The sequence below is a fragment of the Notolabrus celidotus genome, chromosome 15, assembly GCF_009762535.1.
Source record: "Notolabrus celidotus isolate fNotCel1 chromosome 15, fNotCel1.pri, whole genome shotgun sequence".
NCBI classification, from domain to species: domain Eukaryota; kingdom Metazoa; phylum Chordata; class Actinopteri; order Labriformes; family Labridae; genus Notolabrus; species Notolabrus celidotus.
Window position 1 is genome coordinate 24,724,944 of NC_048286.1, and position 27,499 is coordinate 24,752,442.

Sequence of the window (27,499 nt, forward strand, 5' to 3'; positions counted from 1 at the left end):
ATTTGTTTTGTATAGAATAACTGAATGATGGATTTGTACTGTATGGCTGTTGAAGTGCATTTGGTTGGATGATTTCTTAATGAATGACGTCATTTACTTACTGGTCAATAAACTGATCCAGTCGAGTCTCGTTGTCTGTCTGTTTGTTTCCATCGCGTCTAAGGAAATGCCATGCTTTGATAATCTATAAATATACCATATACGTCCAGATGCATTGACATATATGTGCAGACGGCCGGCCTGTACCAGTAAATGCTAGGTAGGTCACAATAAGTAGGTCATTCATGTCATATTTCCAGTGTCCACCAGAGGGTGCCGTGGTCATGCTCCCTTCACTTGCTCACGGTTACTTGAGTCTGAACCTGGTCTGAACTATTCGATGCAAGAAATATGAATTATCGACATTACTGGGCAAACAATTGACATACACTTTAGTCTGCTTTAGCAGAAGAGAGACATTTCTTAATTTAAGCACGTAGGTAAACAAAGGCTACACTTATTCCTTTGGTTCTCTGGAGCACAACACACCTGATCTACTAATTGGCTCACTCTCGAGGTTTCCAGAGTTGATTCAGAGCTGGGAAAAGCTGCTTTTGGCCTTTTTTGCATCATCTGCATGCAACTCCCTTCTAAGCACTTTAAAGATGAATGAATTTGTTTCTGTTAGTCATTTTAAATCATTAGTTCAAAACTTTTAAACCTCTGATTGCACCTGTTTTAGCTGACTTTGGGTTAACATTACTTTTCAATGGTTTTTAACATTACTTTTTAATTGTTGTCTGTTTTTAATTGATGACTGACGTCATAGTAAATGAGGGCTTCGCTCTCAATCTCAATGATTTTCGAGTTTAAATAAAGATAATTATAATTATGTGTGTTTTGACCTTGGCATCGCGATAGCTTGGTTTCTTAGTCATGACAGTCGGTATATCGTTATAATTAACATGACTTTATCATTCCTGCAGACCATCTAAATGTAATGAGTGATGGACATTTTGCTTCAGATACAACCTTTATTTGACTGTTTTCATGGAAAATAATCACATTGCCTGATAAAGTTGACTGTCAAAAGACAACAGGATGAGGTTTTTGTTGATAACCCTACTTTTGCATTTTTAGGACAAGAGATAAGAGGCATCACTTTGTCCACCAGGGGGCGCCAGAATCGATACAAAACATAAGTTCCTCACAGCAGCTTTAAGTTATGTATTGTTATCATTTGTTATTCAAATTATTCTATTATTGTTATTACTTTTATTTTTACACAGTCAATTGTCTATTTGTAATTTTATTCCTTTGTTTTTGTCAGATTAATTTCTTTGTCATCATTGTTGAATGTCCTGTGTGGATAATGTGTTCTGTCAGTTATTGTGTTATGATCTTATAAAAATGTGAAAATTAATAAAAAACTTTGAACATAAAAAAAAACCCATGACTTTATCATGTGGTTCAGTGAAAAAATGAAATAAAACAAAAAAAACCCTTTCACGATTTAGAAGCCCAAATGTACGAGGGGTACCTGAAAGCAGCACGAGAGGCTGTCAGCGAGGAAGCGTCAAGATGGTGGTGCGTGTCTCTGCTGCATGTTTCTGATGTCAACAGTGAACTGATTCAGCTGATTCTAGGTTAACTTTCTCCCTATCTTTGTCTTGACAGAAATTTGGGCTCCAGTTCAAGGCCACCCTGGAAAATGTCACCAATGTGAAACCAGTGGGGGACGACTTTCGCTGGTTTCTGAAGGTAGGAGGGCTGTCAAGCTAGCATCTAGCTACCTTCATCATAGTAGTATATGGTGCTATTATACAGTTTTTCTTTGTACATTTCTTTGAATTGAAACGCTCAAAACTACTTGTTCAATCTTCACATCATTGCGTCACCTGTGCACATCAAAAAAGCAGCTTTTCATTTATTTGAACAAGTTGCAAATGCTTTGGTACATCCATGCAAATGATTCTGTACAATTCTCTGCTGTTTCCTACATTATCAAGTGCTTATGTCATGTTGATCAAAATGTATTATAATGGGTCTCTGTTGAATAGTCTCACCCTTCACAACATTTAAGCATTGGCTCATCGCATAAGTCTTCACATGCAAAATGGTTGAACATGTTGTCAGAATATGTCAGTCATATTTCTGTACATTTCCATCAGACTTTTTTTCTAAATCTGTCCTGAGTTGGTTAATTGCTCCCAGGTGAATCTTGACTTTCTCTCACAAAGGGAAATGTGTAAAACATTAGATCAATCAATGATCAACCAGTTTTCTGAAATAGCTCAAAGGTGCATCTCATAATAATAATAATAATACTAATGCATTTTATTTATAGGCGCCTTTCTTGACACTGAAGGTCACCTTACAACATTAAAACAAACAGAGTTTAAATAACAAACAATAAATAAAACACAATTTAAAACGTTTTAAGTGAATGGACAGTGGAGTTGTGGTCAGATGGAGTAAGCCAGTCTGAACAGATGAGTTTTGAGTTTGGATTTAAAATGTGGGAGTGAGCCAGTATTACGGAGGTCAGGTGGGAGAGAGTTCCAGAGCTGGGGAGCAGAGCGGCTGAAGGCTCTGCTCCCCACGGTAACAAGGCGAGCAGGGGGGACAGTGAGGTGGATGGAGGAGAAGGATATGAGGGTGCGAACGGGTGTGGCAGTATGTAGGAGGTCAGAGAGATATGGAGGACCGAGGTTGTGTATGGATTTGAAGGTAGTAGTTTGTCGTGAACCATCAACTAGCCGGAGCACAACACAATGTTACAGTGTCTGACAATGGAAGGACAAGGAATTGGACTGGGTCAACAGCCAGAGAGAAGAAGAAGAAGAGGAAGAGGAGTGAGGCTGCATGGTGGAGGAGATGGGAGGCAAAACAGAGGAAGAGGCAGAGGACATATTTCCTGATGAGATAAGAGCCACAGTACACTAATGTGTAACTGACAATTTACAATAACTGTCATCAAAACTTTAGCCATAGTTTACATCAGAACGTCCCTCCATAGTACACTGTTATATTGACAACATGACTAATCACTGGCCTTATGGAACAAATTATTTAGTCTGTTTGCATCCTCTCCCCTCAGTCTGCTGCCACAGCACACCACAGCAAACAGGATAGCACTGGCTACCACAGATTCATAAAACATCCTCAGCATCGTCATGCAGATGTTGAAGGACCTCAGCCTCCTCAGGAAGTATAGTTGGCTCAGGCCTTTCTGTCCAGTCCAGTTTATTATCCAAGTACACCCCCAGGTATCTGTAGTCCTCCACAATGTCCACACTGGCCCCCTGGATGGAAAGAAGGGTCACTGGTGCCTTGTTCCTCCTTAGATCCCCAATCAGATGCAAACAACATGCATACATGAAAGAGAAGAAAAGATCAATGTATACTGGTCAGTCAAAATGTCTATAGGCATGAAATAAACAGTATAATGCAAAGTAATACAGTAGTAGTAAAGTGGACTTGTGGACTGGACCATGGATATGTGTGTTGGGGTTAGGGTGGGTCCGACCCTGCTTTAGTTAGAGTTACTAGTTATTGATATGGGGGAAGATATATCCATAAATATGTTTGTCTTTGTTTTGATGGAACTGTAGTGACTGCAAATGGGCAACAATTGTGTACTTTTTTATCCTTACTGCATTTGTATCTGTCCCCATTTATTCAGCTGAAGTGTGGAAACTGTGGAGAGGTCCCAGATAAATGGCAGTACATAACTCAAGCGGTAAGGAAACAATGACCTGGTCTCCATACGTTTTTACTACATTTTGCAAACACTGTGACAAACAGTAACTAAAATCTTTTTCCATGATTTCATAGGACAGTGTTCCACTCAAAGGAGGAAGAGGCAGTGCCAGCATGGTACTGAAGTGTAAACTTTGTGCCAGGGAAAATTCAATAGGTATGAGCTGACTGATTTTCAGAGGTTTATAAACTCTGGTGGAATAATGATTTTTTCACCTGTCTTCTCACAGATATCCTGGGAGACACCATTAAACCTTACAATGTAAGCAAACATCTTATATTCCTATTTTAGAACAGACATTACACAAGCCTGACAGTCCACACAGGAGCATCATTAGGGCCCCAGTGTGGACTGAAGTTGCACCATACAGTTTGAGGAGGCATTTCTACATTTCTGTTCTTTTAACTTTCTATTTGTTGAGCCATAATTTAAGGCAAACAGTAATGACAACAAGCTTCAGCTGACAGCAGAACTGTAGTTAAACAATGCTTTTTGTATGTTGTCCTTCATGGAGGTTCTCAAACTGGTCTGAAATTAATGTCGCTTTTTCTTCTTCTGCTTACCTTTGTCTATTAAAGGGATATTTCAGTGTTTTTGAAGTGGGGTTGTATGCATTTGAAATCACTAGTAATTGTTCTAGCAACAACAGATGCTGCTCAGCTCGGCCGCTTTAATGAGAAACAACAGGGAGAAATGGAACGCAAACCACAACACAGACGTGCTCCTCTGCCTGCAGATCACTGATCAGCTAATCCAATCTATAATGTACAGCCCTGACATAGTGTCAATTTTTGATCTTTTTGCATCTCAGTTTTGCAATATATGAAGCAGGAAATGCCTAAGATCACCCGGAGGACACGGTGATGTGTGTAGAGTTTGTTATATCAGCTCAGTCTTCCCCTTCAGCAGCTCACACAGTGTGTTTTGATCATGTAAACATGTAGTGCAGATCATAGGTTGTGTGCAAAAGGTCATTCCAATTCACCTGCAAACAACCTTTATTTCAATGGACCAAAAGCAGGATGCACAGAGCCCCACACGTGCATACCCCTCAGTCAGAGTGATGTAACTAGTCGGAGGAGACGTCTTCTATTCCCTCCCCATCCTTTATTCTATAGTTTTTTGTGCGTCCATTCACATTCACACTTTCAATGTAAAAGAAAATAAAAAGAGTGGAAACCTAAAGAAACTGTGTGTGAACCATCAGTAGCATTCATGTTCTTACCAGACAAGCTGTGAAGATTGCAACCTTTAAGATAAAATCACCAGCAACAGTTCATCACAGAGAGGTCTCAAGCGTGGCGTCCAGTGCACCACTGCCTCTTTTACAGGTTGTGTCACTATGCAGTAAAAAAAAAAACAGTGAGAGCTGAACACTTACTTTGAAGACAAACTTGCATTCGGCTTTTCTGGTTTTCTAACTCCAATAACTAGTGACATAAAACTTTTACAGCCCCACTTCAAAAACACTGAAATATCCCTTTAAATTCTGAACATAAAGCACAGCCTTTTAGACTTCATAAATGTTTGTAATGTATACTGAATATCTTTCACATTAAGCAGCAGTAAAACTGTTTGAGTGCTACTTTGTTTTTGCTGTGTTGAAGGCTGAAGACAGCGAACGCTTCAAGACGATGGTGCAGTTTGAGTGTCGAGGACTGGAGCCCGTAGACTTCCAACCACAAGTGAGGATCTTTCATTAGATGAGAGTTTTACAATGTGTACAGGGAGAGCTTTTTACAGCCGACTTTTAATGTAGCAAGAAAACAAGTTTAATATTTACACAGAGATATTTGAAGTATCAGCCTCCTGTAGTACAGTGCTCACTGAAGAAATGGACCTTTTCATTTGTGTAAGTTTTGGATCAACAACTCTATAATTAAAGTTAAATTGTTATTATAATCACATCATTCCAAGTAGTTGTGCTGTTTCTTGGCCCTGCTATGAATTATTGTTTTTGGCACACTTAAATCGGTTTAAACCAGTAAGCCATTAAGACACACCTGCATCGCTGTCTCTGCTGAATTAAGATGCTTAGTGCGTAAAGAAGTTAATCACGGGAGTTAACTTAAGAAAATAAAAGATTAATTTTACAATAATATAATGCCATAAACCTCGTTTCTAGGCTGGCTTCGCTGCACAGGGAGCAGAGTCGGGAACACAGTTTCCTGAAGTCAACCTACTAGAAAAAGTAAGTGGAGGTGCTTCAGACTTTTCCCTTCTGTTTGAGTATTGTTTGTTGATTCAGTGAAAGATCACTTTGGGTAATGTCAATCTTGTTGTTAAAAAAACCCAACATAAATCTGTGTCTTGCAGATTGTAGATCAGATAATCTTAATCAGAATGACATTCAGTAATCCCAACACTGCAAAGAGTCTGGCAGCCTCTTTTATCTGCTTCACATGCATCACCCTCATCTTTTTCTTAAAACATCAGGATTGGACGGACTACGATGAGAAAGTGAGCGAGTCGGTGGGAATCTACGAGGTCACACACAAGATCATCAAGTGCTGATGGCGTCGTTCAATGAGACTCAGAGCTGTGCGGATGAACACTAAAGCCAAACTCAAGTCTCTCTCTGGGCATCAGGGACATTTCAGAGGCTGTGGCGGAGGGTTTGGTTGATGAACATTTATCAGAGTGGATGAAAACAAACTGCTGTCGAGACACAACTCAACATGCTCATTTTCTTTTCACTGTCTCAATAAAATTGAAAGGTGAATAATTTTAGTTGAGCGTTTTCTTTGTACATCGGAGTGCCACTGTTAATTTAAGTACATGTGAATAGTACAACAACCTATTATAGTTGTATAACAAAGGGAGCTAATGACCCTTCAATGAAGCTGGGCTGAACAAAGATTTAAAACTACAGGAAGAGCTCTCACTCTTCATAATCTATAGTGGTGAGTGTATACTGCAGCTCTTTCTTTCTTTGTTGAAATACATTTACAAAATCACCCAGTAATTCTGAACATAATCGTTCCAGCAGCTGCTATACGGTGACCAAACAATGGATAAAACGTTTGTTGTCCTGAATCTGGTTATATCTAGGAAAAACTAGAAATTTTTGAAATACTGCCTTATTGTTAAGACCTTTGCCAAGCCACATGTTAATACATGACTTTAATACGGTGGCCTTGAAGTGCAAATCACAACGGCAAATCAGAAAACACTATGGCAAATCAGAATGGTTAATAACACCGGACACGAATGCCACATTGGAAGGATTACACCTGCTGTAGGCGGACAGGATACAGGAGAGCAAGACTGAACTAACTGGGGAAGAAGGCAAGCTCAGTCCTGGACCCTGTGGAGGTGGTGGCTGACAGGAGAATTATGGCCAAGCTGTCGTCTTTGATGAACTTTTTTTTTCTATATATATTCTTGTTGAAATTCTTGAACTGTACACCTTTTTGTTTGCTGCTGTAACTCCATGATTTTCCCTGTTGGGGGATGAATAAAGGAGTATTCTTATCTTAATGTCAATTGGTTAATGTAGTGTTTTCTGATTTGTCATAGTGTTTTTTAAATTGTCGCAGTGTTTTTTTATTTACCGTTGTTTTTTCCAATTTGCCGTTGTGATTTGCACTTCAGGGCTACCGTACTTTTAAGTATTGGATATTATTTGAAAACGACTATTAATTTATTTGTGTGTTTTGTTTATTCTTCATTTGGTCAAAATTGGTCATACTTGCACCATAGACTGTAAAAAATGACCTGCCCATCCATCTCCATCCATCTTCTTCCGCTTATCCGGGTCCGGGTCGCGGGGGCAGCAGTCTCAGCAGGGAAGCCCAGACACTCCTCTCCCCGGCCACTTCCACCAGCTCTTCTGGGAGCATACCGAGGCGCTCCCAGGCCAGCTGAGAGACATAGTCTCGCCAGCGTGTCCTGGGCCTTCCCCGTGGCCTCCTCCCAGTCGGACATGCCCGAAACACCTCCCCAGGGAGACGCCCGGGAGGCATCCTAACCAGATGCCCGAACCACCTCATCTGGCTCCTCTCGATCCGGAGGAGCAGCGGCTCTACTTTGAGCCTCTCCCGGATGTCTGAGCTCCTGACCCTATCTCTAAGGCTGAGCCCAGCCACCCTGCGGAGAAAGCCCATTTCGGCCGCTTGTATTCGCAATCTCGTTCTTTCGGTCACTACCCACAGCTCGTGACCATAGGTGAGGGTCGGAACGTAGATTGACCGGTAAATTGAGAGCTTTGCCTTCTGGCTCAGCTCTCTCTTCACCACGACAGACCGGTACAGCGCCCGCATCACTGCAGACGCCGCCCCGATCCGTCTGTCAATCTCCCGCTCCCTTTTCCCCTCACTCGTGAACAAGACCCCGAGATACTTGAACTCCTCCGCCTGGGGCAAAGACTCCCCTCCGACCCGGAGAGGGCAGGCCACCCTTTTCCGACTGAGCACCATGGCCTCGGACTTGGAGGTGCTGATCCCCATCCCTGCTGCTTCACACTCAGCTGCAAACCGTCCCAGCACGAGCTGGAGGTCACCGCTCGATGGAGCCAATAGGACGACATCATCTGCAAAGAGCAGAGACGGAATCCCAAGGCCACCGAACCGGAAACCCTCCGCCACTTGGCTGCGCCTAGAAATTCTGTCCATAAAAGTTATGAACAGAACCGGTGACAAAGGGCAGCCCTGGCGGAGTCCAACCCCCACCGGGAACGAATTCGACTTACTGCCGGCAATGCGAACCAGACTCTGGCTCCGACAATACAGAGACCGAATGGCCCGTAGCAACAAGCCATCCACCCCTTATTCCCGGAGCACCCTCCAAAGGATACCTCGGGGGACACGGTCGTAAGCCTTCTCCAGGTCCACAAAGCACATGTGGACTGGTTGGGCAAACTCCCATGCCCCCTCCAGCACCCTCCCGAGGGTATAGAGCTGGTCCAGTGTTCCACGGCCAGGACGAAAACCGCATTGTTCCTCCTGTATCCGAGGTTCAACCAACAGCCGGACTCTTCTCTCCAGCACCCTAGAGTAGACTTTCCCAGGGAGGCTGAGGAGTGTGATCCCCCTATAGTTGGAACACACCCTCTGATCCCCCTTCTTGAAAAGGGGGACCACCACACCCGTCTGCCACTCCAGAGGCACCGTCCCCGATGTCCATGCCCATCATGGCAAATTTCCCCCGTGTGATCATCCTCTCTTATATAGACGATCTTTGATCTGTAGTTCGTTAGCTGGACATGCCATTGCTGCTGTTAGCTGCCCACAGACCTGCCTTCCTCAGTCTGTCTGTCTGTCTGAACCAGCTGCTGAAGAGATCAATCATGGCACCAGCAAAGAAGAACAAGGTGTTTGTCATAGGTGTGGGCATGACAAAGGTAAAGTTAATTTATGTTTTGTCTTAGAGCGACAGGAACCTCATTATGTAAGACTGGAGGCTAGCATAAGTGGCTAACACCAGTTTGCAATGCATTTACATTTTACTTATAAAACTTCAAACTTAATATTTAAATATGTCATAGTTTCTCAACAGACTGTAGTGTTATGGATTGCTTATTTGGTGTCCACCTCTCTCCAAAATCCTGTAGACACTGTTGTAAACAAGAGCTAGCTAAGTCAGCTCAACTAGGTGACATTATTGGAGTTAGTTAGTTTTTGTAGTCCTACATTTGTTGTTTTCAGGAGTTCTTTTTGGTTTGAATGTTGACTGTTCTTCTGTCTTTATGAGATTTCTCCTATGCGTACTCTCTGAGTCCATAGTTCACGACCAGAGGTATTAACTGTGCTAAGGGTCATCACTCCAGCAGACTGCCAACATTATGAGCAATCACTGCAGAGCTGTCAGACCAAGTGTCAGTCATTAACATGGTGTCAAATGAGACTGTGAAGTGAAAATGTAAAGCTAAACATTTTCACTTAACACCTGTAAGTGTTTTTTTTTTTTATTTTGAACTGAGATCAAATCACTTTGGATCATTTAATGTGCAGTTTGGAGATTGTGTTATCTGCAGTGCTTCAAGTAGTTACATGCTCTTATCAAACTGATCTGTGTTATTGTCTCAGCTTGATACTCTGATTAAGGTGCTTTGACATACAAGCAAAAAGTATACATAAGAACAAAGCAAGAACCCAAAACAGAAAAAATAACTCAGAGAGCAAAATAAGAACATAATATATGACACAATCATCCAACACCAGAAGCCCAACAAAAAAACAACAACTATAATGACAAAATGAGCCGATGGCTGAAGAACCCAAACAAAAAAGAAAAGGCAAGCGACGTATTGACCGAACAACATACGATCATAGAACTGAAGCAACACAAGAACCCAACAACATGAACTGATACCAAGAGGACCAAAGATGTATGATAGTGTAAGAAGATAAGGAGGTTAAAACAGTATGAGATAAAATCAATAAACTGAGAGAAACAACAGAGGCAGATAAAAGTATTATAAAGTGAAGATAGCAGTAAAAGAAGATAACAGCAGTAAATAAGTAAGTTAAAACAATACAATACACTGAGGCCTGAAAGTCAATTAAAAGTAAGTAAAAAGCTATAAATAAGATAAAGCATTGAAAATAAACAACTAGATAAATAAAGAGATAAAAGCAATGCAAGCAGTGTATTCCTTTAGCCCTCAACAGCGATGACTTTATGAGCTTCTTTAATGATAAAATCTTAAAGATTAGAGATTAAATTAGTAACCTCTTACCATTAACTCAGTGTAGGACCCTTTACTAACAGTGAGAGCATGGAAACAGCTTTAAAGCAAGATGTATACCTAAGGTTTTTCACCCATTGACTTTCCTGAACTGGTTTCAATAGTTTCTTCAGCTAAACCATCGAACTGTCTTTTAGACCCTATCCCAACTAAAGCTGTTGAAAGAAGCCCTTTCATTAGTTAGGACCTACTCAGTATAATCAATATGTCTTTACTGACAGGCAATGTGCCTCAATCGTTTAAAGTAGCTGTAATTAAACTTCTCCTTAAAAAGCCTCCTCTTGATTCAGGCACGATATCTAAAGATACGTTTAAGTAAGTAGATTACCTTCTAGACCTGCTATGTTTGTAAAAGCATCTTGAGATGAGGTTTGTTGTGATTTGGCGCTATATAAATAAAGATTGATTGATTGATTAACATAAAATATGCTAAAAAAATGCCAAAGAAGCAGTTAAAGGAGAAAAAAATTGAGAAATAAGCCAATAGAACCATAGTGAGAATAAGATAGATTAAAAAGACAATAAAAATGTTTAAGAGTGGGATGCCAGTGGTCTAAGCGTGTGACCATGTACAGAGGCCATGGTCCTCATCGTAATAGTCCCAGGCTCGGCTCCCTGCCTCCACCATTTGCTTCATGACTTCCCCCCGCTCTCTACTCCCTGCATTTCTTGTATCTCTTCAGCTGTCCTATCCATTAAAGGCAAAATGCCCCAAAATATAACTTAAAAAAAGACAAAAAAAGCTATAAGAGCACAACATCACTTACAGGCAAGTCTCTAGAAGAGGGCTTTAAGAAGTGATTTTAAAGATGCGGCTGATACTGCAAGCATGATCTCTTCAGGAAGGTCGCTCAACAATTGAGGAGCCCTGATGGAAAAAGCATAGTCACCTTTAGTTTGAAGTCCTGACTTTGGAACAACCAGGAGGGCACCACCTGAGAATCTAAGGATGCAGCTGGCTCATAAGGGGGTCAGCATTTCAGATTTGCAGCTTGGAGCCAGACTCATACATGCTTTAAAAGTGATCAGCAAATCTTAAAATCATCTGTTTTTGTCCAAACAATGGCCCATACTCATATATGTATTATAACAGCTAATATGTTTTTCTATTAGGTTTACTGTTTGTTAGCCTAGCCACAGTAAAGTTAAATGTTTTTACTGAGAATACAACATATTCAGGTATGTCTTTCTGTACTGTAAAACATACGTAAACACTGACTCTCTCTCTTCCTGTCAATCTCTGTGTTGTGCTGCAGTTTGACAAGCCTGGAGCCAGAGGAGACTACGATTACCCTGATATGGCAAAGGAAGCAGGTGCTTATCTTAATAGCATATGGACATTGTTCAGTCTCTGTAAAGATGTTATATCCTTACATCTTTGAGATTTGTTCTTGTTGTGTAATGAGTTAGATCTCATTATATTCTCATCCTGTTTCAGGTCAAAAAGCCCTCGGAGATGCAGGAATCCCGTATTCTGCCATTGAACAGGCCTGTGTAGGATATGTGTACGGTAAGACTTTGTCATTAGGCTTGAATAACACATTACATGTCAGCTGGTGTACAGTGCAGTAGCGTAAAGGACACACTTTAATTTTCTTATGTACAACTTAGTACTATCATCAATACTCTGTCCTTAATGAACACACATTTAGGAAGGAAAAAAGCCTTCAGTTGGGAAAAAATGTGCCTTGTGTGGAAAGAAAAACTAGAGAAATTACTTCTTATTTTATGGGAGACATTTTTATTTTACTACAATGTATCACAGTTTGAGTTTAGACCATGTCACGACATCTATCTCCTTCCTTCAGGGGACTCCACATGTGGGCAGAGGGCCATTTACCACGGCCTGGGGCTCACCGGGATTCCCATCATCAACGTCAACAACAACTGCTCCACAGGATCCACCGCTCTGTTCATGGCGCGGCAGCTTGTTCAGGGAGGTGAGTTCATCAGCGGCCTTAAAACAAACCCGTAAACCACCTACAGTCTAAATCTAAGAGAGGCTTCACGACGATGCCAAAAGTTTTTGAAATGACATCTCTAGCCAAATCGTTTTCTTATATGAAACTGTAGAATTGACTTCTGTTCATTTGTCGTCATCCTCTGCAGGACTTGCTGACTGCGTGCTTGCTCTCGGGTTTGAGCGGATGGAGAGGGGCTCTTTATCCTCGAAGGTATAAAACTGCATGTTGTTCTTTGTCATAAATCATAACCTTTATTCACAGAGTGCTCTCGTTATAAAGTGCCTCTCAAAACACAACAAAACAGTTTATGCATAAAATCATAAACTACTTTAACTGGATTCAGAACAGGTTGAACCCACCAAACAGGCTTTATTGATATTTAGTCTACCTCACGTGGTATTGGTTCTTGCTGTTGAGCAAGAACAGCAGCTGTGTCTGCACTGGTCCTCTTCCCCTTTAAGACAAAGACATACACCTTCATTGAGAAACCTTAAAAAGCAGATCAGATAACACACAACAGATAAGTGTGACAGCATCCTAGAAATGAAGACATAATGAACCACTGCTTCCAGTGACACAAAAAAGCTAATGTGGTGTTTTTTTATAAAGCCATATGCAACCAAACTCTTTTTAATGATCTGGTGATTGCTTTCGACCAAAAACGATGAAATACTGAGAAAATAAAAAAACATCTTTTAAAGACAAAACAGGCTTTACTAAATCAAAGCAAGAGGTGACTATTTGACTAGATTAAGATTAAGATTAAGATCTGCTTTGGACGATCAGTATTTTCAGTGATACTACTTGAAAAGTGAAAGTCAGTTTCCACCTATATCAGAGACGGCATTGGGTTCAGTATTTTTAATACAAAAGGAAAAACATGGCTCATGACAAATCAGTCATGTGATCTCTAATTTAAACCTTTACATGGAAATGTATCTCAGACTTCTGTCCATGTTATCCAGCATGGAGGGATAGGAAGGAAACTTTTTTTTCTATGTTTTTTGGGGGAAGTTTTTTGCTTTATTGGATAGGAAAGCTGAAAGGAGATAGGTAATGTTGGGAGCAGAGGAAGACATGCAGCAAATGGTAAAGGCCTGGAGTCGAACCTGCAACCACAGCCTTTCTTTATATGGGGTGCATGCCCAGACTGCTATGTATGTATGTAATTAATGCCATTCTTTAGGATACACTGTATGTGCTCATTTCTCTTGCTTGTGTTGTTCTTTAACTTCTTGTAGATATTCCTGTTCCTGGACCACAGATGTAAATAAGCAGTAGTGTTTTGCATAGCTGTTAACAATTACATTACACTGTAACTCGCCTGGTGTAGGTGGAGAGAGCTAGCGGTCTTAGCAGTTAACAGTCGACTAAAAAAAGAAAGCTAAAAGCTAATGAATAAAAGTGTGTTTTGAGACGACTTTTAAAAGTCTCCACAGGGGGAGAATCAGACGGTGGGGGGAAGAGAATTCCACAGTTTAGGGGCACAGATGGAGAAGGCCCTGTCCCCATATCTCTTTGTCCTTGATGTTCGGACAGACAGGAAGTTTTGGTGTGATGATCTGAGTGCAACAACTAGACTGACTGTAACAACCACAACAGAAACAAACTGAACAACCATCTGTTTGTTATCTGTCAAACTTAAAAATACAGTTTAATTGAGTGTAAAAATATATTCTCCAGACTAAACCATCATTCTTGACTAATGTTGTTGTTTATTTATTTTATTTTTCACATGGTCGAAAACACAGATTAACATTCTTGAAAATGTTTCTAGTACATGGACCGGACCAGTCCAATGGACAAGCACATAGAAGTGATGATCAACCGCTATGGCCTGGCAGCAGCTCCAGCAGCACCACAGATGTTTGGCAATGCCGGCAGGGAGCACATGGAGAAATATGGTACATGCTGCATGTGTTAGGAATACAAGTTCATTGGTTGTAATTTTTTATTAATCCTTCACTTTAAAATTAAACATTTGTGTCAATGTTTGAATCCCCTCCAGGCACAAAACCAGAACACTTTGCCAAGATTGCCTGGAAGAACCACAAGCATTCAACCAACAACCCGTGAGACAACATCAACTCTAAAAATACATTATTGCAAAATATATATGAGAACGATTTTATTCAACTTAACTCGGGGTGTGTGTTTACATGCTTGCAGGTATTCCCAGTTCCAGGATGAGTACAGTTTGGAGCAGGTGATTAACTCCAGGAAGGTGTTTGAATTCCTGACTCTGCTGCAGTGCTGGTGAGAGACTCATTGATTTAAAGAAATGTAGATGTTAGTGACTGTAAGTTCATCTCTCCTCAACTGATGCTGAGATATTGATGATAATTTTCTTGGTTCCTTCCATCTCTGTTTTTCCTTCCCTTCTCCTCTCCTCAGCCCAACATCAGACGGTGCTGGAGCTGCAGTTCTGGCCAGCGAAGACTTTGTCCGGAAACACCACCTAGAGAACCAGGCGGTGGAGATTTTGGCTCAAGAGATGGTGACTGACCTCGCCTCCACATTTGAAGAGAACAGCTGTATTAAGATGGTGAGAAGTTTTAGTAAACTAATTGTGCTGTGAGAGTTCTGCTTCCATTTCTCTCTGACAGGCAAAGATCACTAACAAGGTTTCTTTTCATATATTGGTTGTATATGTTCTACAAATCATATCAGCTGGTTTCCAATCAGAGTGTTTTTGAATATAATGTGTTGCAACCCTAAAGGTGGACTGGGGATGAAGGGGAGTAACAAATAAAGTAAAGCTGGGGAAAAGAGGAGAGGATCCAAGTGTAAGCAAATTTAAAAGGGGTTTAATAACAAAAATAAATTAAATCAAAACTTAAAAGGAAGTTCTTTCTTAAACAACAACAAAATATAAATTAACATTATCAACTCAAATGACATTAACCCCAACAAGGTGTAAACACAAAGTCAGAGTCCTCAAGAAAACACTCCTTCCACTGAAGGAAAGTCTGAAAGACTTCTTAATGTTGCCAAAATATTAGATCATTTTGAAAAGCAGCTGGGACTTTCTCTCATCATACACTATTCATTTGGTGACGCTGCTTTCAGCCACTACGCTCCCAAACTATGGAACAGCCTGCCGGAGGATCTGAGAGGCGCTGATAGAGATATTGAGACTTTTAAACGTAAACTAAAAACGTATTTATTCAGTCTGGCTTTTATGTAGGGTTTAACAATTTTATTACCTACCTTTTAATATAATATTGATTTAAATGTTGCTTTATTATTTTTGTAATTTTAACTGTTATCTTATTCTACTTTTATGTATTTATTCATTCGTTTATTTAATTTTATTTATCTACTCAGTTTTATTGATATTTTCAGCCTTAGTATTATTTTTTTCAACTCTTATCCTTACCTTTTAAATCTATTTATTTTAACTATTTTTATTCTTAATTTTGATGCTTTAACTTATTTTAATTACACATATTTTGTTTTGGTGTGCATTAGTCTCTATTTTATTTTATGTTGTTCTTATTTTTAATTTGTATTCTTATTATTTTTATTATTATCATTATTATTATCTTCCCCTAATATGTCTTGCCATTGTTTCATTTCTGCTTCTTTCTTGTTTTCAATCTCTGTAAAGCACTTTGGGTTGCATTTGATTTGTATGAATGGTGCTATATAAATAAAGCTTGATTGATTGATTGGTTCATACCACAGCTTTGATTCATATATTTACAAAATTATGTCAGATTAAAAGTTGTTCAGTTGAGGATTTTATTCTGGTTCTTTTTAGTGAACCTGCTTGGGAAAACCATCTTAAGGAATCGTAACTTCTATAATTAATGCTCATGTCAATCAGCTTAACATTTCCCCCCTCACAGCCTAATGTAAAATGCTGTGTCAGTATCTGGAAAACAGCCTCATTATAATATATTTATTATTATCATTATTGATTATGACCATTCCTGTACTTTCCTCAACATGCTTCTTTGTTTTGATCAGGTGGGCTATGACATGTCTCGGTTGGCGGCGAAAAAGTGTTTTGAAGCTGCGGGTCTGACGCCCAGTGACGTCAACGTGGTCGAGCTGCACGACTGTTTCTCAGCCAATGAGCTCATCACGTACGAGGCTCTTGGGCTATGTCAAGAGGGTGAGACTGCTGCTCCAATGAGCTTAATTTTTCTTACATCCAGAGCTGCAAGTTTACCACCACCCTAAATGCACATATTGAAATGTCATTGTAAAGATCTGAGTCCCCTTTTGATACTTATAAATACATACATACATTTGCAGTGTTATGCCTTGAAAGGCACTACAATGCTGAGCTGAGAATACGTATGGCTAAGCGGTATGTAGAGCTGACCGTAGTCTGTCTCTCCGCTGAACCAGAAAGCTCTCCCCGAACAACCCAGCATATAAATCCGATTATTTAATTCTCAGAAACATTGCCCGTAGTTATCCGTCTCTTTGTGATGGGTTATGAGGGCATTCAACTGTGAGACTAAATGCATAACATATCTCTTCATGATAATCCATTCTTTTGGGAAATACAGTTAAAAGGGATGAAAAGATCAAACTGAAGTCAACCTTTTGCCTGCCTTGTAAAAGACACGCTTCAGAAAAACCAAAGGTCTCACTGAACGACATCAATACCGCCCAGACAGGAGCTGTGAGTGGAAATAATCTGTTCAAGACCAGAATTCTAAGAAACAGATGGGATAGAAACATATCTTTAATTAAAGAGCAGCTTTTGATGTGCAAATAAGTGAATGCAATAAGAGTTGAAGTCATGCTTTTACACACCCTGGAGGACTGGCCTCCATGTTAGGGTTTCATTTAATTTTTTTTGTATATGGAGTGTTTCTTTTTTTCTTGTAAAGTTGATTTTTAGGTTGCTTGGCTTTTATTTCAAGACAGGACAGTGGAAAGAGTAGGAAACTGGGGAGGAATGACATGCCTTTGGCTGGATTCAAACCCAGGCTGAAGATGTTTATGGGATGCACATAAAACCACTGAACTGCACCAGTGGCTCTAAATATGTTGTAGGAACTCTTTGATTTTATTCATAGGTAAGTTATTATCTAAAAAAATATCACACACATGAAATGTTTTAACTTGACTTACTTTGTCTGTTTTCTCTCTTCTCTTTGATTCTGATGATTACAATGTCTTAAAAGGTTTCACTTAAAGCTCCTGTGAAGATTTTTTTAACTGGTATGAAACTGGCTGAAATCAACACTGATGCCTCTTTGTGACATACAAAAGCAAAAAAAAACATCTGCATAAAGACTGAGTCTGTCTTTGTGGAGGAGATTCACAGCACACTGATAGAGTAGCCTTTTTTTCTTACACTTTTCTTTGCAGAGATTATTTTAAAATGATAGTTAACAATAACCGAAAGCAGGTTGTGATCTTATGTTAAAAAACAAAACAAAACAACACTACAACACGTGTACAGGATTAAAGGAGTAAAGATACAATGGGTGCTACTTTGTCCACAAGGGGGTGCCAAATGACCCATACTGAAATGTCCAAACAGTGCTTTAAAATATTTTCTAGAAACGTTTGTATGTAAAAAGGAATTTCATTAAACTGTAAATTTCCCTCTGTACTTAACCTGTGCAGGAAAAGCAGGAGAGCTGATTGACAGCGGGGACAACACTTACGGAGGGAAGTTCGTGGTCAACCCCAGTGGTGGTCTCATCTCTAAAGGGCATCCTCTGGGAGCAACAGGTACACAAAGCCTCTGACTCTCAACACACACTATTAGTTTTGTACTTAAGAACAAAGTACACTCAACAATGTCTAGTCTGTTGCGTGGGTGGAGAAAATGGCAAGGTCGAAAGCATTAGCAGCTAATGGCTTTTTTTTTTTTTATCAGACAGGGCAGACATACAACAATATTAAAAAAAATCACTAACAACAGAAAATCAAAGACACACAAACAAAACAGTAGTTACAGAAGCAGACATTCCAGACCTCTCTGTATGAAGGGTTACAAACAAACACAACCTGGCTCATCTATTGTGGAGTTACATTCAGTTGGACGGGGGTTAAGCTTTAATTTAACGGGGTCCATAAATGGTTATTATTGTGGTTATATTTATCTGAGGGGTTTTAAAACAGGATTCTATGGCAACAAACAAGAGACAGAAAATCAACACACATTAGTGTTAGGAGCTTGGTTATGTGACTGCAGTAATTAGACAGTATGACAACATTAGTTAGCTATAACTTGTTCTGCACCAGCCACTCAGGTCTTGTTGTGTCCAGGTCATGCCATCTGTCTTTCCTGAGAGTGTTCTCATTGATCGTTGATCGTTGGAAAGCTCTCTCATATTCATTCAATCAATTCAGGTCTTTTTTCCTGTATTATACTGAGGCTTTCAAGTGAATTGTTATTCACCTATATGTTTGACCACTTTAAGAAGTAATGTTTTTATTAGTAGAGTATACTTTTGTATAATGATCTTTTTATTCTGTATTACTTATATAATTTTATTTTAATTACACAGTATTTTTAACTTTCCCTCACAAAGTTTAATCTGTAGGTATTTCCAAAGATGGCCCATTTCCTGTTCAATCAATCAATCAAGCTTTATTTATGTTCATTCAAATCAAATGCAATTCAAAGTGCTTTACAGCGATTGAAATCAAGAAAAAGCAGAAATGAAATAATGGCAAAACAAATAAAAAAACAGATATGGATTTTGAAGTAGAAAAAAAATCGCTCTAACAACAATAATATATATGTAAAAATAAGCTAAAACATCAAAATAACAGTAAGAATATAAAAAGTTAAAATAAATACATAAGAAAAGGGTAAGGACAAATGTTGAAGATAAGATGAATGCACTAAAAATCATTAAAACTCAGTAGATAAATAATGAAAAACAAATAGTGGAAATAAACAGAAAATGATAAAACAACATTAACAACAATATAAAACATTAAAGTACGGGTCCCATGAATGGTACCTCAGCAAACAAAATGAATCCTGCAAAATACAGGTAGAACTCAAGGACATGGAAACACAGGAAAGCTGTTCTAAGTGCAGAATGAGTCTGAGATGTGGACGGAGGTGTTCCCCTCAAATGACCCCCTGCACAACCACTGCGGCGTCAACAGTTCCACAGAAAGTTCTGCTCTATTTTAGAGTCGTTTTTTTAAAAAGTTCAAGTCACAAAATGATATAAAAACACCAAAGTGGTCACACATTCTGGGTGTGCCACACCTACATAAAAGCCAGACTGAATAGATATGTTTTTAATTTATGTATAAAAGTATCAATATCTCCAGCTCCACTCAGATCCTCCTGCAGGTTCTTCAAGTGTCTTGGAGAGTAGTGGTTGAAAAAAGTGTCACCAAATTTTTTGGGGGATTTTTGTCTTGTTGGATTGAGTTCCCCCATCGTTCCGTAATGTTCGTCACAGTACATCATGAAAAAGTCTGAAACCTTGAGTTACAATATACTTTGAACACGCCTCTCCTTAAAATTATCTTGACTTTTTCACACATGGGCCTGCTTCTACGGTGTCATCAAATAATAATAAAAAACATCTAGAAAAACTTGAACACAACTGCCACATTCATAAATTACACATATTAATAATTACACATCAGGCATGTTACAAATGTTTGACATATTATGCTACAAAGAAACTTTAACTACAAAGCACTTGCACAATAATCTCATACCTTGATTTTTTTTAAAAACAGAGTTGTGTTGTTTTTTGTTTTTCCACAAACAGAAGAGAATTAAATAAAATCATACATCTTGCCTTCAAACCACATTACAAATTTAAAATCAAACATTAAGAGTAGATTATGTAAAGACATTTATATTAGAAAGAGAAGAGAAGGAAGGAATAAATAGATAAAATACATAAATAAATAAATAAATAAATAAATAAAACAAAATAACATACTGCCACCATATCATACCGTACATTCCAAACAAGGAAAACCCAGCCGCCAGATCACTCCCCCCACAGGTAGATGTCATGGATATTGCCATTATAATAAGTTTTTACATACCAAACAAGTACAAGCAAATATAATACCTGATAACAAAAGGCAAAGCTATCTAAGCTATACCGACAATAGAGACTCAATAAAAAGACGAAGAAGAAAAAGGAGGATGCTTATTGATTAGCTGTCTGCAGGTTTGGCCATTTTATGTTGTTTTTTCCCCACATCAGAAGTTGAGTCAGTTCTTTGGGTAAATAAATGAGCACAGGAGACCAATTACGCTGACCTTTGATTTTAGCATGTTTGGAGCAGCAGTCGACAGAGACCTGCTACACTGCACTGAATGCACAAACAGCTATTTTTAGTGATACAGATTCAGGTGCAAGTCTTCAATTGTGTCTGTCTATTCCCTCAGTGACCACCTGGTGGTGTGTGCCTCTTAGTAAAGAACTGTTGAGCCCTGCATGTGAGAGAGCAGCTGCCTGTGGCTTTGGCAGCTTCCCCCCTGTAATCTCTGCACATATTAAACTGTTAAGGCGCAACTCTGTGCAAACTGAGCAGCTGACTCACCCAGCTTTCGAAGTCTTCCCTACAGATCTGGTATTTTTCATTCACATACCGTTTCTTCTACTCATTATGGACACTGCCTGTATGTTTGTGTGCTTTGGGTCATGGACAAACACTTGAATTAAGAAGGTGAAAAAGAGCAATATTACTCTTTCCCTTGTTCAGAGTCTGGTTTAATGTTCATGTATTGATCCACTCTCATTCCTTCCTCACAGTCTCAACGATCATGTCCTGTATGTCGTAATTTGCAGACTGGCGTTCCACCTCCATGTCATCAGCCCTGATTCTCATCTCCTGGGTCGCTCTCTCAGTTTGCGAGTGCCCCAGTCAGCTAAGCTCTGTCTGATCCGTGGTGTTGCTCCTAATTCTTGGTCTTAAAGCTCTGACCTCTTCACTCACGAACACAGTGAGCGGGGGGATTGGTGGCTAATTGACCAACCTGTGCACAGACCCTCTCGAATGAAGATGTGTGATTCATCTCAGGAGGGTCTGATTATTTGAGGCTGTCATGACAAACAGAGTACTTGAGACCTTGTGTCATAAAAGGCCGTACATTTAGAAATGAAAAGGCTGTAAGGCCTTTGATCATCATGGGTCATTATTTGAGCTTTTGTGATCTGCTCTGTTTGGAGGAGTCTAACAGAGGACAGTAAATGAAAAGATAGTGTCGTTGAGTGTAAAAGCAGTAGGTGCTTTATTTTGATAAGTAGCCTGATGGTTCAAATATTGAATTTTCAAAATGGCTTTTAGATTAAATTTCCCCTTGTGGAGGCAGACTACTAGAGAGCTGCAGAATATGAAAGATGCTCCATGAAGAGGTCTTAACCAATAAGTCATTTAGCTTATGGGGATAATGGAGAAATGGAAAAGCTCATTAAGCATATAGGATGAAATACTTAGCCATAACATTAGCGCAGGAGGAGGAGCTGTCCGTGTTAGGAATTAGGGAGCGAGTTGTCAGATTAGAGGCTGGCTTGTCAGAGAAGAGATTGTGCTTAACACTTGCAGGATGTTTGAGTGTTTTTGGCTGGGGACCAAAGCGTGGTGGACTAATGAGTTGATGCCTTAACCTTATTTATTCATCTGTTTTTTACAGAGTTTAAGACAGATTTCAAACCAAAGTAACAAATACAAGTCTTCATTCACATTGTTTGTCATACTTTTTAAAAAGTGTAGTGATTGTGACCCACCTCTTATAATGGGGATAACAAAGACTTAGTGCCTGCAGATCCCTGAAGCCGAAAGACACTCAAATGGCCGCAACGCTAATTTTCTTTTGTTCTTCACCAAGCAAAATCCTCCCCCTCAACATCAGGTGTTTCCTTCAAAATGAACACATGTTTTAACAAAGAACTCTCTCAGTTTTGCTAACTTTGCATCACTTCAACAACAGACATGATAATTTAATGAGTAGGTGTCAGTGTTGTGCAGCTGAATCTCAACTCAAGTCATTTTTGTTTATATTGCACCTTTCATACATTCAAGCATTCAGCCCAAAGTGCTTCACAACCCCCCCGAAAAATACAGAGAGGGAGAAAACAACAGCAGTATGTAAAATGATACAAGGCCAAAACACGATAGAGGAAAGTAATATGAAATATTTAGGAACAAAAATAAAATCATTACAATAAAATCAATACACAGAAAATCAGACAAATATAAAAAAAACATAATTAAAATAAAATAAAATAATGATCAGAAAAATAATACACAATATAAATAAAATAACATCAAATAAGATACATTAAAATAAAGAACAAAAATTGTGGTAAAACAATGGCCATAATGGTAATAATGCAGTCCAGGGCTAAAAGAAAATATTATAAATTTAAAGCCAGATTAAAAAGTTAATTATTAAGTTTACTTTTAAAAAATCACACCCAGAGAGCTCGCTGTCTTAATGTCCAGAGGTCCAGAGAGTTCCACAGTTTGGGGGCAAAAAAAAGAAAGCTCTCTGGTTGGCACGTGTGAGGGACACATGAGGAACATTTAATAAACGTAGCACACGTCTTTGTTCAGCATTTAGTGGAAACCATTAACAGTTTTGAGAGTGCATTAATTAGGCAACCAAAGTCGCAGAATTTGTAAGTTTGCTTAATGATCTGCATGCATAAATAAAAAAATGTTTACTAATCTGTTTTTGTCACCAAGTTTACAAAGTGTTGGTGTGCCAGTGTTCTAAAGGTGATTTTTTTTGCTGCTTCCAGTGCCCCCTCCCCCCACAAAAAAAATAGATCACAGATTTCTTATTGTCTTAAGATATCTGTATCTGTTTTGACAGTGGAAAAGTTCGTGCTTTATAAGAAAGTAGGAAGCTAAAAACAATGATTTCAAGTGCAGAGACATTTTTTCAATACTGTTTGGAATATTTTTACTGGCTCTTGATTTCAGAGTGTAATCTCTGCATGCTTAAAAGTTTGATTTAGTTTCTACATTTTGAACTGAATGATTAATATCAAATTCTTTAAACAGTGTTTGCTGAGGTGATACATCAGTTGAGTACTGGGTCATATCTTACCTAGTTTTATTCCAACACACATCTTTGAGTGAAATTTGGGGAGTAAGAGAGAATGTAGGAGAAATGCAGTTCTGCACTGGTTTTACGTTTGAAGACAGAGACTGTGTCTTCCTCTGACATGCAGTCTATAGTGAAGACATTTTTTTTTGTCTTGGATTAATTCATGTCATGTGACCATGAACATTTTCTCCTCTGTCCTCCTTTGTATTGTCTTAGGTCTGGCTCAGTGTGCAGAGCTGTGCTGGCAGCTCCGTGGTCAGGCCGACAGGAGGCAAGTACCCGGGGCTAAAGTGGGCCTGCAACACAACATCGGCTTGGGAGGAGCTGTGGTGGTCACCCTCTACGGGATGGGATTCCCTCAGGAGGCCGGGTGAGACACAAGTCAGGGTTTGCTGTTTTGAAAAATATTACTTAAAAGAACTGTTTTCAAAATGAATGCCATTGAACTCTTATCTTCAAACACACATAAAATACTCAAAAACAACCAAACCAAGGGGAAAAAAAACCAAACAAAATAAAATAAGTGCAGCAAACAATACACAAATACTGTATATTGATCAATAAAATTATTTTTAACTAAATTTGCAAAGCAGAAAAACATGGCAATAAACAAACATGCATCACTCAAAATATTACAAATACTACAAAAGGGTATAAACAAAAGAAAGCAGAAAACAAAACAATTAAGATAACAGAAATATTAAAAGATATTTATAAAAATGTGATTATAAAAATATTGTTGTTAAACTCCATCTTGCATACCAAGAGGAAGATAGGACATCATGTAAACACAGTAAACCTAACAAAATACAACAAAAGTTACAACCAACCAAAAGAGAAGAAACAAACAGACAAAATCAAAATCAAAATAAAACAACCCCCCAAAAAATCTAAATGACTGATGTGAGATTTTCCATTAAGTTAGAAAATGACACTAATACTAAAAAGGACATTCAACCAAACAAAATGAAGGAAACCAACAGAGAAAAGCAAAAATAAAGTGTACATTGCACCACATTTTTATCAGATACAATTTCATGTTTTTTTCCAGCATGTTCTCCAGCAGGACTGACTTTGTCCTCTGAGTCTCAGTTACTCCACCTTTTCAATAAAGGTCCCAGATGAAGTAGAATGAAAAGGGTTCATCCCTCATCCTGTGAAGGAAACTTCAAAAGGGAACATAGCTTGTTGCAGTGTGCAGCTACTGATTAAGAGTCAGAGTTATATCAATGATCCATATGATCTGGAGTCATTTACATCAGAGTGTTACAGCATAGGTAAAAGGTCTCTGTTTCAAAGACCAGCAGGTTACTCATTTTAAGTCCCAAGTATGTCCTTGCAACAAGATTCAGAGAACACCTGAAATAATCTTTTTAGATGTTGAATCGAAAAGATGTTCTGGCAGCAGCAGCTCGACATTTAGAACAAAGATCTTATTGAGCTGGTTTCAGGAGTAATATAAAGCACACGCAGGGACCTCACTGGTTGAATGAAAGACTTTAGTTTAATTAACGAGAGAATACAGATTGTTCACTCTCCTGAGACCTGTCCTCTTCTGACCTTTACCTGCAACTCTGCGTCTATTATTGAACCAGAGGTTAACATTTTTGTCTCAGAGTACTTGTCTTCTCATTTCATGCACCCAGATACCAGAGGGTTGTTATGTGAGGCAAGTTTCACATGACCTTTCTTTCATTATGTGGCTTGACAAAGCTCGAAGCCTCACTTAGGGAAAAGGGGTTTCATGAAGGTGGTTATCTTCTGTCTCTGTTAACCCAGACTTTGTGCTTCAGGCTCTGTGTGTGCTCCCATGAAAGATCACATCATTTGTCTAATAGCAGACTCCCTTCTTCAGTCAGGCCTGTATAAAGAGAAACAATAAGGAATGTCAGAATTCTATTGCTGCAAATGAATGTGGAAAATTATTATGTAACCCATATAACTGATTTTAACACTCCATAATAAAATAATAAAAATAAACCTTGAATTTAAAAACATAATAAACATAAAAAATGTCCATATTTACCAGAAGAAAAACAAAAATAGAGCGAGGTTTACTAGAATCCATTGCCATGGAAGTGCTACAAACCACAGAATCAGAGGAACTTTTATTAGCAGTCATTGTTTTATTAGAAAACAATGACAGTAACATTCAGCACAAATCAGTCGAATAAACATAACATTTAATATTACAGCAGGCAAACAAGCACACAGACAATTAGATTTAAAAAAATCTGTTCCAAACTAATCATACAAGTAGCATACTTGATTTAGACTCATTACAAGGGAGAGTGTCCAGTGCCAGCATTCAGTCCTGAAGGTTTCAAGCTAAAGTAATAATATCCATTTGACAACAAATGAAAATGTAGCTCATTTTAAGTCATTTCTTTCTCTTCTAATCCTCTGTCTTTCACACTCATTTTAAAAATCCTCCTTAGATCATACTTTGTGTCAACTTCCTCACAGTCTGGTGTAGTCAACGGTTCACATCAGGGTCTTGTCTCATCCTGAAGGGATTCTAATTTGCATAACTTCCAGTTTGCTGAACATTATCTGTTACATCTTTATTTTATTTATATAGTGCCAAATAACAATAAACGTTATCTGAAGAGGCTTTTACAAACATAGCAAGTCTAGATCATACTCTATGTTAAATTATTAACAAAGACCCAACATCAAGTCAGGGTAAGACCAAGTGGCAACCTCCGGTTTGAAAACATAATTCCAATGCAGAAGTGCTAAAAACTGCAGTTCATTGAGGATCCGCTTGAGGCCGGCTCTTGAAGTACTGGAAACCACATAAACGCCAATTCAAAAAAGACAATCTTTACAGCAGAAATAAACATGTTTACAGTCTAGTACAAAAGACAAGTGTAGTCTGGATAGCTCATTTCTCAATCAGCACAAACTGTAGGGGGGGTGAATTTATTTCTAACGCAGCAATTTCGAAGATATTGAGATTACGAGTCTTCCAGTGAGAGGCACAGCTGACTTGATTGACAGGCGGGAACACTGCAGCTGTTGGCTGGGAGGCTCAAAGCCCGCCTCTTTACGTCACAATCGCTCGACAGCAGCAATATGGCTGCCGCCGACAATTGGCCTCAAAACAGCGCTTCAGAAACAGATCGTGTCGTTACGGATACTACGTCCATATTTTATACAGTCTATAGGTAAGACTCAGTCTTATCTCATTTTAATCCACCATGAGTAGAGCACTTTGCAGCATTTAGCAAGTAACAGTGGCGAGAAAAAAACATCCTTTTAAAAGGCAGAAACCTCGAGCAGAACCAGACTCACAACCATCTGCCTCCACCGAGTTGAGGTTGGAACGTGGGATAGAGGAGATGAAAAGAGAGAGAGTGATGATAGTGGTGGACCCCAAAGCAAACTGATGAGCTAACGTAGCTGTTATTACTCACATTAAACTGAACATTTGGATTGGTGGTGGAGTCACACAAGTTGATCAGGGCCGCTTGAGTCAGCCACTTTTAGAATCTAGGATGCTGCTGAATTGATGTGAATACTGGTGTAATTAAAGTCATTTTTTTTTTTATTTCTATCTTTTTTTTTTCTGTTTCACACAGATCCCATGTTGCTGCAATGCCCACCAGCTCAGATGGTGGTCTGGAAGGGTTCAAAGCGTATCCTGTATTCAAAGAGATTGAGCAACGTTTGCAGCAGGTATAAAAACACTGCATCCAACGAAAGACCCACACTCACATCTTAATAATCTTATCCTGGGTTTGATAAATCCTTTCAGTCCACTGACCATCTTATGTCACTTAAATGTAATCATGAGCTCCACATACATGTCACAAACAACAGCCTTCGGTTTTCTTTTATGGACCTATTTATGGAATGATTCGGTCTTTGGATTTTTACAGCAGAGGGTGATTTATGGTCTTTAAAATCTTTTTTTCTGAAGCAGCTGCAGTTATTTATAGCTTTAAAGCTGTTATTCAAATGGACCATAAAGCAGATGGCTCCAGCTCTGGACATATAGCCTGCACATCTTTCTTAAAGACAAGATACTGACCTTTATTCCTATAGAGTATTCACTGTAGAGACTGTTTTTATGT

General features: G+C 39.0%; 2 protein-coding genes across 2 annotated transcripts in view; both read left to right on the plus strand.

The window, feature by feature from the left end:
* The first annotated feature begins 245 nt into the window (after positions 1-245).
* On the plus strand, positions 246-6,472 carry czib (CXXC motif containing zinc binding protein). Its single transcript, XM_034702070.1, has 9 exons — positions 246-259; positions 1,497-1,566; positions 1,657-1,740; positions 3,665-3,721; positions 3,817-3,898; positions 3,972-4,003; positions 5,350-5,427; positions 5,868-5,933; positions 6,179-6,472. Exons 2-9 carry the CDS (start codon positions 1,561-1,563, stop codon positions 6,254-6,256), a joined length of 483 nt encoding a protein of 160 aa, XP_034557961.1. The 5' UTR covers positions 246-259; positions 1,497-1,560; the 3' UTR covers positions 6,257-6,472.
* A 2,427-nt stretch (positions 6,473-8,899) lies between these two features.
* Positions 8,900-27,499, plus strand: part of scp2a (sterol carrier protein 2a) — a 35,290-nt gene continuing 16,690 nt past the window's right edge. Inside the window, exons 1-13 of the mRNA XM_034703814.1 lie at positions 8,900-9,083; positions 11,687-11,744; positions 11,869-11,940; positions 12,239-12,370; positions 12,540-12,604; positions 14,172-14,298; positions 14,403-14,466; positions 14,564-14,650; positions 14,789-14,939; positions 16,367-16,514; positions 17,990-18,097; positions 23,637-23,790; positions 27,005-27,101. Coding sequence (XP_034559705.1) covers positions 8,946-9,083; positions 11,687-11,744; positions 11,869-11,940; positions 12,239-12,370; positions 12,540-12,604; positions 14,172-14,298; positions 14,403-14,466; positions 14,564-14,650; positions 14,789-14,939; positions 16,367-16,514; positions 17,990-18,097; positions 23,637-23,790; positions 27,005-27,101 — 1,401 coding nt within the window. The 5' untranslated portion in view covers positions 8,900-8,945. The remainder of the gene's footprint in view (positions 9,084-11,686; positions 11,745-11,868; positions 11,941-12,238; positions 12,371-12,539; positions 12,605-14,171; positions 14,299-14,402; positions 14,467-14,563; positions 14,651-14,788; positions 14,940-16,366; positions 16,515-17,989; positions 18,098-23,636; positions 23,791-27,004; positions 27,102-27,499) is intronic.

Bases quoted from the DNA above. Each gene is read 5' to 3' on its own strand.
- czib (XM_034702070.1), top strand. The intron at 1,741-3,664 runs GTAGGAGGGCTG...CCATTTATTCAG, and splicing joins ACTTTCGCTGGTTTCTGAAG to CTGAAGTGTGGAAACTGTGG. The intron at 5,428-5,867 runs GTGAGGATCTTT...CCTCGTTTCTAG, and splicing joins CCGTAGACTTCCAACCACAA to GCTGGCTTCGCTGCACAGGG.